Genomic DNA, 10,047 nt, shown 5'->3' on the forward strand with positions numbered 1-10,047 from the left:
AGGTAATTTAAATATCATACCCCTTCAGAGAAGAACTGGAACAGCTGGAGTCTTACTGGCCCTTTTTTTTAACCCCTTGCAGAGAAAAACTTCAAGATGCTGCCACTGAAAACCCAGGTGGCTTCAATTAGAGCCTGCAGGTGTTCAGGCAGTGGCACCACAGTGGGAAGAAATCAGCAGGGTTTTAACTGGTCTCCAAGTCCATCCTTACGATACTATTGAGCACACACACATCTAGGGAGTTTGCCTCTAAAAAAACCACATGAGTGTTATTAGCACTGATGGTCCAGAAGTGCAGTTTCCACTCCAAGCTTCATTTGTTTCTCTGTCACCAGGTAGCAGAGTCACATCTATCTATGCCCTTTGAACTCAGAAAGGGAGATACCTGTGCTCAAGCAGAGCTTGAACAGCCAGGAATGTAGTGTGCTGTTCCTCAACATGGAGTAAGTTTCTGCAAAATTAACATCAGATCACTGAATGCAAAGAACACCAGAAGGTAGCTAAGAAATAAATTTCTGATGAGAAAAGTTTATTTTGAACAGCAACTGGAATGAAAAAAGCCTCTGCAGTGCTCACATTCAGAAACAAGTCTGACACCCTTTGCAGTAACCGGTTGACACATTTTGGGTTTTTTTTCAAATGCCTTCAGAGTTGTCTCCATCCCTGTCTCAAAGGCACAGAGTATTGTGAGAAGATAAAAAAATGGGAAATCCTGCATGCTGGCCCCTGAATTTGACACATAGATGAAGAAGAGAAACCTCTTTTCCATTTCCATGGCTTAAAATTTAATCTGTACATGTTTCCCATTATAATACACCCTTTCCACGAAGCTGACTCACCAGTCCAGGAGCATACTGTTCTCCCTCCTGAGAGCACCCCTGGGAGAGAGCACGCTGTGGGCAACTTTATACATAAAAACTAACCAAAAATAGCAACTAATTACAGTGATGTGGCAGTCAAGGATTTTAACTCTCTTCCTTGTAACATTAAGTCTGCTCTCTGAACAGTATTCATAACAAAGAGTTTCATATCCTTGGTTTGAGACACAGAAGACCAAATTATACCACTGTTTTGAGAAAAACAATAGCACTACATGATGTTGGATAGAAGAGCCTAGATTTTTTTAATTCCAGAATCCCTCCCCCCCTTATCTCTACTAGACCCAAACCGTTGAAGGAGAAAACACACATATTCTATTTTAATGCATATTCCCACACAGGACCAATGAAGGCTTTCACAGACAAAGGAACTTTGATTAAAATTCTCAGTATTGTCTAGAGATCATCCACATCAGAGCAAAATCCAAATAAAATTAGGTCATAGTCTCAGTCCTTCTGTACCTGTCAACAGTCTGCCAAATGGTTCCAGCGATCCACACATGATCCGAGGAGTCTTCAGCCCTGTCAGACACTGACCCAGGAATTCCCAATGCAGTTCCTTCTTACCTTGGCAGCACAAGGCTGAAGTACTCAGGAGCCGTGACTGGTGACAGAATAAAAATGCAGAGGCACTGCTGCTTATTCGCATACCAGTTAAAAAATAGTGTTCCTTCTTTTAAAAAGTACTTAAAAATGAAATGTCTCGGGTCCTCCACTTTGTGATTAAGTTAAATTTGCTTCTTTGCAGGTTGTAGCAATAAAGCATTAGAAGTCATAGTAATAATCCAGCTTTGCATCCACAGTTTTACATCCTTTATCTGAATAAATTCTCTCCTCTCTGGGAAAGTAGGTCATCTCGTCAGCTATTCTGGTTAAAATGTCTTCATCCACAGCGTAGCCACGCGATTCAATCTCAACCCTGACACACATTTTCACATGTTTGTATTCCAGAGGCAGGAAAGGGATAAAGTAGTCAATGAGATTTTTATCAATCAAAGTGCTGTGCCAAAATCCACCTGCAAAGGGAAAAAGAGGCTTGTTACTACTCCTTTAGTTCAACACTACATGGAAGAGGCACATCACAGCCCTCTGCTGCACACCATCACTTCATCTCACTGCAGGCCCCAAAACTGCATCGTGGCTCCTCACAAGCCAAAAACTGGAGGCCACATCGAGTAGAAACCACGGCTGTAAAAATGCAGCTGAGTACAGTCCACCCCTTTTGTGTAACCTTTACCCTCTCAAAAGCAATCCCAGCTTTACTCACTATTTTTGTTGTTGAAGACAGACACAGACAGTGCATTCTGGATGTCTGTGAGCTGTATGTCTTCCCTCGTCCTCCCGTTTCTCCAGAAATCTAGTGCCACCTCTGTTATCTTTTCAGCTCCTGCATTGCTAAATGAAGAGAAAACAAAGATTGTAGCTGGGGGTAGTTTTAAAAGGCAGTGAGTGCACAGAGCTGCAAACCTGAGAAGGCACTTTTTACCTGAGGAAGATGAAGATGGCCTGTCTATAAGACACCCCATCCAACAGCTCGTAGTAGTCCAGGAAGGGCTTGATTGAGTCAATGAGTCCCGCGTGCATTTTATCCATTTCATCAAAGATGAAGAGGGATCTGGGACAGATGCTCACATTTCCCCGGATCCACGACTGCAGCTGGTCCTGAGTGCCATAAAAATGAAAGATGCTGAATGAGTTCGTGTTGACGAGACAGAAAATAGCACTTATGTTTACTGAACTTCGCCCTGAAAGAGTTATTTCAGTGGTGTCATTTTAATAGCTCTGTTTTCTTGACAAAAATTAAAAGTTGGAAGTGAAACTTTTAACAAAATCCCATGCTGGTTCTGAAAAATCTTAAGGCACCAAGAGACAGGATGGGACAAGCAGGAAATCTCCTTGTGAGAAAGATATTCCTATATAAACCAAAAATTAAAGTGTACAGCAGGACAAAGGAGGGGTCCCACCAAGGAACAGCCACACAAAACAAAGCTCACTTAAGCATTGCATTTTTCTCTCACCTAAGTGTTGCATTCAAGATCATTAATGAAAAAAAGGTTGATCTGTCTTGACTGTTTTCAATGATTCATCACTTTTTTATATTCACCGTTTACTCAGTCCCTGAACTGCAGGTGTTAAGTAGCAGTCACTACTGGTAATAAGTAGCAATAGGTTTCTCCTACTGCCTCGGGCAGCAAGCTTCCCAAGTTTATTCACCTCAAAACAAATGCAGAAAAGCTTCCATTTTATTTTAAAACAGCTCAACTACAAGAAGGGGAAAATTAAGCTGTAAAAGAGGAAATATCTATTTCCTCCATTTAGAAATCAAGTTTGTAGCCCATCCTGTTCCCATTTTTAACATACACAAACAATATAAAAATGCAGTACTACAAGTCAGTGGTACTCATTCAAACTCCGCTGTTAATAAAACACCCAGAAAATATGCATTTGAGCTACTCCTCCACAATATCCCCCTGCCCACAGAACTGCACTGACATTTAAAACCCAGGGCAGCAGAGCACACTCTTACTTTGTAGAGATTGATGCTGTGAGCGTGAGGAAAGTGCAAAGTTGCGACGAACTGATGGACGTATTTACTCTGCAGGCCTTTTTTATAAATGCTCTCGGCGACGATCTTACTGACAAAGTTCTTGCCTGTCCCAGTCCACCCGTGCAAGGAGAGCGCCAGGGGCTTTTTGGCGTTGGTGTTGTTCAAGAAGCCCCTCACGGCTTTCACAACCACCTTGCTCACCAGGTGCTGCCCGAACAGCCTCTTGTCCAAGGTCTCCTGCAGAGCTGGATGGAGAGACCACACGGTGAGCGGCGGGCGCGGGGTCACCCCGCACGGTGTGGCGGCCGCAGCCCCGGGCAGGGGGCAAAGGGCCGGGCCGGGCTGGAGCGGCGGCCCCCGGGGAGGCTCTGCCCGGCTCCCGGCGCCGCTGCCCCCGCGGCGCCCTCCCGCCACCTCCCCTCAGAGCCCGCCCCGGCCCCGCACCGGCGGCGGCGCGCTGGTCGTGCCGGTGGAGACAGCACTCCCTGAAGTAGCAGTAGAGCCGCGGGTAGGAGATGAAGCCGGTGAGGGCGGAGGCGGCGGCGCCCGCGATGGCGAGCCCCAGGCTGATGGGCTCCACGGCGCCGGCCGGCGGGAGGAGCAGCAGCAGTAGCGCCAGGGCCGCCCGCAGAGCGCCCCGCCGCAGCTTCATGGCCCGCCCGGCCCCGCCACCGCCCCGCCGCTTCCGCCCCTCGGCGCCGCTTCCGTCGCCGCCATGGCGGGTGTGGGAGAGGCGGGGCCGGCGCTGAGGGGCGGCCGCCATGTTTGGGCGGGAATGGGCGGGGCCGGCGCTGAGGGGCGGCCGCCATGTTTGGGCGGGCACACGTCGCTGTCACCGGCTGCGCGGCGGCCTCGCGTGGTGGAGTTATTAAATGTTACATTCTGTGGCCGTGTGTTAAGAGTCATGGAATCATAGACTTGTCAAGGTTGGAATAGACTGTTAAGATCGTCAAGTCCAACTGTCAACCCAGCACTACCACTGTAACCCCTACACTACATCAGCAGACACCTCTTAATCCAGGGTTGGTGACTCCATCACTTCCCTGAGCAACCTATTCCAAGACCACCCTAATGTTGAAATTTTTTTTCCTAGTATCCAATCTAAATCTCCCATCTCAAGGCTCCGTGTTCAAGGGATCCACCTGCACGGGCTCAGGGACACTCACCTATGGCCAGGCTCTGGGACAAACTCATCCATACACTGGCAGACAGACTTTTCCCCTTTTCTGAAAAAAATACAAAATCTGATCTTGTCCCTCCTCACCCTGGAGTTGCCACTCCTGAGTTGACAGGACACCCTGGCCCTCGGCACCACCAGCACCCACAAACCAACCACAAGGATCCCAGAAGGGAAAATGTCACTTCTAATAACTTAAAAACACTTTTGCTATTTTCGAAGTTACAAATCTTCACTACAAGTACCCACATTGCACCTCCAGGGAAAACACAGTGCAGCCAGCTGTGGCCTCTGCACCAGCTATACATTTTAAATATAAAGCTCCCAAGAGCTTTACATATATAAATCAAACAGCGCTGCTGCTTTTAAAGGATCTATTTTTTAAGTACTTTTAAGAGGGTGAAAAAAATCTATAAAAGCAAGTTTGTTTTCTCACTAAAAAATGCCAACCATGAAAGCTCATTTTCCATTATAAAACTGTATTTATAAGAACATAGTTATATACAAGGTTTCACTGACCAAAGAGTTCACAATCATCTGCAAACTGATTCACTACAAGATCACACAGGAAAAACTTCGTAGGTAACATCAGCATGTGAAGGTAGTGACTCTTCTCAAAATCCATCGCAGGTCACGGACACAAAATCCTTTATTAGTGGAAAATCCAAACAACTCCAAAGGCTTCAGTCCATGTTCATTAGTATCGCCTGTTCATTTTCTTGAACTTCTCATAGTGATAATCATCTGTGGCTTTTTCATTGAGGGGACGTTTGCGATTTGGAGGAGACCCTTCAAAAGAGAGAGAAGGAAATATTATTTCCCTGTCCTTTGACAGAAGACATTGTCTTAATCCCACCACTTCCCTTATACAGCCCCTTGCTACGTAAGGTTATTGCTTCAGCTGTTGCTGCTCCCCAACCTTGCGTCCTTTGCTGTTCCAGCTTCCACCAAACCCTTCTCAGACAGCTTTGCCAACATGCTTGAGCTGTGACCTTCACTACTCCACCCCGAGCATCTCTAAAAACATCCTCCACCCAGAGGGGCTTCAGGTGTGACCTGGTAGTGGAACATCAAGTGCAAACAACCAGCTCTCTTGCACTTGGATTGCTCCATTTCCCTCCTAGCTCAGAGCATCCAGAGGAGGTAAAAAGACCCAGATCCTTTCTCTGTTTCCCTGAAGAGTTTCAGTGTATCTCCTTACAGCCTTCCAGATTCAGAACTTACGCTCAGGTTCTGGTCTCTCCGTATCCCCCACTCTCAGGGGACGGGGCTTTGGCTCCTCTTTGTTCCTTCGCACTGGTGCGTTCAGCTCCTCATGATAAACTGAGAGAAGGAAAACATCGGGTAAGGAATATTATCTGGAGCACTCTTATCCAGATGGACAAATTTCTATGGCATTTGTTACAAGTGATCTTTAGCAGAGACAACTGCAGCTTAGAACAACCATTCTTGGAATTGGGTTTCTATGGATAATCAATACAGGCAAGATGGGGTACAGCAAATTTCAGTAGCACTATTTCATCAGAAGAGGCCCAAACACTCTTCACTTCCTTCAGAACACACCAACCTGACCCCCAGTCACCCCTGTGAGCATGGAAGGACACAGCAGAAGGCTGCCTTTCCTCCAGATGGCTGTGGTATGAGAGGCTCTCCCGGAAATTAATTCCCTTCTCCTGTCTAGTAAGGTCTGTGGCCACCTCTCTGCTCTGGCAGCCTAAAAAATGGACCCTCTCCACTATAAACCCATTTATCATCCCAGACAGGGCAGGTATTTCCAACACACGCTCAAGGCACAACTCAAAGAAAACATCTTGAAATTTATGAGTTGCTGCCAGCTGAGAGTTCAGAAAGTTCAGCCATGAGAATGAGCAATGAGAGTCCCTCTTCTTGCTGACAGGAAGAAGAAAAAGACCAGGCCAGATGTGGTCTATATGAGCATCCCAGGAAAAGCAATTGTGGAGCTGCTTGTACCAACACACAGACTCGGCATCAGACTCTATCCCAGCCGGGTCAGGAGAACTACAAAAGACTTACATCTGTTGTGCTGGACATAATTAACAGCCATGTTGGTGGGAACAAAGGAAGTTTCGCTGTCTTTCTTTTTGTTCTGCTGCTCTGCCAGCAGCTTGGCCTTGGCCTCTTCAGTTGAGATGATGTTTTTTATTTTTGCACTAGAAGAGAAAGAAAAAATACTCATTCATAATTAGAAAGGGTAGCAGGCACAGAAGTGCTAAGTGGATAGATTTGGGGGGTAGTAACAGCACTGCCATGGTACTTGATGTGTTTTTGGAGAGGAGGCATCGCTATAGAAACAGGTGCTTTGTTCCAAAGGTAAAAGGGAAGCCCTCATCTTTGTGCATCCTTTCAGTGCAAGGCACAAACAGGTCCTCCAGAAAGCTGCCAGAGTCAGGTCACAAAAATTAAGAGCCTTTTCCCACAGGTCACATAGTGGAGCTGCACCGAGCCCTGTCGCTGTGCTGTGCTAGTTACCACACTAATCCAAAGCAATTCTCAGTCCCACCCCACAGCCAAACTGGGGCTGTGTAATCCACTCATAGTGCTGCTCTGCCAACCAACAGCTGCTTATCCTGGAAATTCTGGCCATAACCCACAGATCTGTGAATCACATACTCAATTCCCAGGTCCACTTCAGGAATGCCGCTCAGCATCTGGTTGGACAGCATCTCCTCAGTCTTCTTGGCAGAGGAGACACGGATGTTTTCTGGCAGCTCATACAGAGAGTCCTCAGCGTTCTTAAGCTTCACCTTCTGCTCCTCATTCTCCACAATTCCCTTTCTCTTCTTCAGCTCAGTCTCAATGTACTTCATCCTAAACAGCAGCACATGAAGGACACACAGCATTTAATTCTGTGCCTGTACTCCATCCCAGCCCTGCTGAGCACAGCTGCATCCCTGTCCTGAAAGCTGGGACAGAAGAGAGTAATCTCTCCAAAAGAACTCAGCTAACATCAACAGCAAGAATTATTTGTCCAAGAAACAATCAGATCCTCCAAGCTCTTTCACAGCCAGCAGGGAAGGCTCCCACTGGGATTTAATGTCAAGCTGGCTGGTTGGCACCTCCCAGCTCTGTCCATGAAAAAGCCTTCTCAAGTCTGGCATGCATGCAGGAAGTGAAAGGGTGAGGGAAAGTTTCAGTGAGAACTGGGAAGATATTCTGGGAGTACTCAGAATCCAAGACAGAAAAAAATAAATGGTGAGGGACCACCCAGGCCAGTTCAACACCAGAGACACAGCACAACTCACATGTCAGCATCTTCATCCCGCCTGTTGGTTTCTGCTGAGAAGGAAGTTCCCAAGTTCAGATCTTCCTCTTCATTAATCCTAAGTGGAAACCACAATGTTTACAGGTTTTGGTGGGGGTTTTTTGTTTGTTGTTTGGTTTTTTGGGGAGGTAGGTGTGGTGTTTTTTTTAAACTAATTTAACACGTTAGGGTAAAAATAACTGACCAAACTACGTTATATTAAACTCTCTAAAGTGACACAACATCTGGTTAGTTCATTACTAGTCCAGAGAGAGATTTTCAGAGCTCACATGCACCCACCTGTCCTTGCCTCTTTCCTTCAGCTTCTTCATGTCCACCATTCCCCCGGATTTTATCTTAAATGGGTCATCCTGTAAACCAAGACATAACGAGAAACCCTGAAGCTTCCCTCTAGTTTAATGCTAATCTTCAAAATCTGGATAAAAGCACAGAAAACATTTAGGAACTGAGCTGTGACATCAGTCCCACCCCAGGCCAGACTCACACAGTCACTGGCTACACCACAGCAATGTTTTCACACCATCACATCTTAGCCCCGAGGTGATGGAAGTGCCCAGCACTTACCACAAGTGTTGCTTCTTCTTGCAACTTCTCTCCCACAAGCAGAGCTACAGCACTGGTCAGGCAGATAAGGAAAGAAAATGGAATTCAGTGGAAGGAAACATATTACCAACAATACTGCATTGTTTTATCCTTCTCTAATTCTCCCCCTCTTTTCTACCCTCAGGCTTTAACATGGGAACTGCTCTATCAGGAACATGGTTTTGGCAGTATCTGACATGTAATGGTTTGTATGAAAGGAGGCAGATGACAAGAGGAAATTCACTGTTACATCACACCCTCAGACAAAGCACAACTTCCCATCCCTTACCTCACCCCATTGGGTCGCTTTCTGAGGCTCTGAACTTCTTTGGCTTCCTCAAGTTTTAACCTGAATAAAAAAATACATTTGACTTAGTACTTAATGCCTTGGTTTTAATTAATTATTTTGATTTTCTGCAGTTAACACAGAATTTTCTAGTCAGACTTTGTCCTAAACCTCTGCATATCAGCATCCACTTTTCAGGTTAAATAGGTATTTTCTATTTATTTAAGAAATTCCATGTATTTAAGCAATCAGAAAAAAAATCCTAACTAAGGCATCTGCTGGATTTGTTCCTTCCAGATGCCTTACCTCAGCTGAGGAAGGAAGCACCTAAATGTTGAAAGGCTTTAAGAAGAAGCCAACTTGGGAAGAACAAGCCAAGACACATCAGTGCACGAGTGACTCTGAAGAAAGCTGATGGTAAACTGAAACCCCAAGTGCCTCTCTCTAAACTGACAGGCATCCTTAACTTCTGCAGATATTTAGACTTTTCCTAATTACACATCTTTCAATACCTGCCAAGGACTGTGCACCATCAAGTATTTTTCAGATGTAAAAAATAACAAGATCTTGTCGGGGATGAAAGAATCTGAGAACAGAAGGGACCCTCTGTGAGTGCCCAAGAGGATGACGAGTGAATGTAAACAAAGTGGCAGGTGCCCAGCAGGGACAGAGGATCCGTGGGGGTCAGGGTGGCCCTCAGGGTTTCCAAGAGCAGCTCCCAGAGCTTTCCGGCTCCAAACTCTCTCCTCTCCTGGCCGGAGCACCCGGGGAATGAGAGGAGATGGACGAGACACCCCTGGGAACGGAGTTGACACCCTGGAGCGGCCGGAGATGATGGAGAGATGAAGTGACACAACCATGTAAGGGTGTGACGTGATGCTGTGACGCAACGACTCCATCACACACTGGTTCAACACAATATGACATGACGCACTCTCTAACAGCACAGCCGTGGGTGACGATACGGCGATATGACGACATGACACCGTGTCGTGACGCGCCCGGACGCGGCACTGCTGCACGAAGGCAGACCCGGCGACCCGTCCCTACCCGCGTCAGCCCCACGACCGCTGGGCCCGGCCGGGTTCCCCGCCAGCCCCCGACCCACCTGACCTCCTCGGCGAGCTGCTCGTCCTCCTCCTCCTCGTCCTCGTCCTCCCTGCGCCGTCGGAAGGACTTCTTGGCCGGCATCGCTGCGGCCGCCGCGACAGGACACGACGCGACAGGACACGACACGGCCACCACAGCTCAGCTCCACTCCCGTCGCGCCGCGATGACGCCACAGCGCCGCGA

At 47.1% G+C, this 10,047-nt stretch overlaps 2 protein-coding genes across 2 annotated transcripts; both read right to left on the reverse strand.

Moving 5' to 3' along the window:
* Positions 1-508: 508 nt before the first annotated feature.
* On the reverse strand, positions 509-4,122 carry LOC113969730 (torsin-1A-like). The gene is made up of 5 exons (XM_027687843.1): positions 3,871-4,122; positions 3,406-3,671; positions 2,365-2,540; positions 2,146-2,273; positions 509-1,894 (listed from the first exon to the last, which is right to left on the reverse strand). The coding sequence occupies exons 1-5, from the start codon at positions 4,076-4,078 to the stop codon at positions 1,644-1,646; spliced, it is 1,029 nt and encodes a 342-aa protein (XP_027543644.1). The 5' UTR covers positions 4,079-4,122; the 3' UTR covers positions 509-1,643.
* A 940-nt stretch (positions 4,123-5,062) lies between these two features.
* Positions 5,063-10,040, reverse strand: CUNH9orf78 (chromosome unknown C9orf78 homolog). Its single transcript, XM_027687844.1, has 9 exons — positions 9,863-10,040; positions 8,758-8,817; positions 8,451-8,502; positions 8,166-8,236; positions 7,867-7,944; positions 7,235-7,432; positions 6,638-6,774; positions 5,828-5,926; positions 5,063-5,392 (listed from the first exon to the last, which is right to left on the reverse strand). The coding sequence occupies exons 1-9, from the start codon at positions 9,943-9,945 to the stop codon at positions 5,301-5,303; spliced, it is 870 nt and encodes a 289-aa protein (XP_027543645.1). The 5' UTR covers positions 9,946-10,040; the 3' UTR covers positions 5,063-5,300.
* Between the last annotated feature and the right edge of the window lie 7 nt (positions 10,041-10,047).

Source organism: Neopelma chrysocephalum, unplaced genomic scaffold (assembly GCF_003984885.1).
Source record: "Neopelma chrysocephalum unplaced genomic scaffold, ASM398488v2 Primary Assembly neopelma1_74, whole genome shotgun sequence".
In the NCBI taxonomy this organism is placed as follows: Eukaryota; Metazoa; Chordata; class Aves; order Passeriformes; family Pipridae; genus Neopelma; species Neopelma chrysocephalum.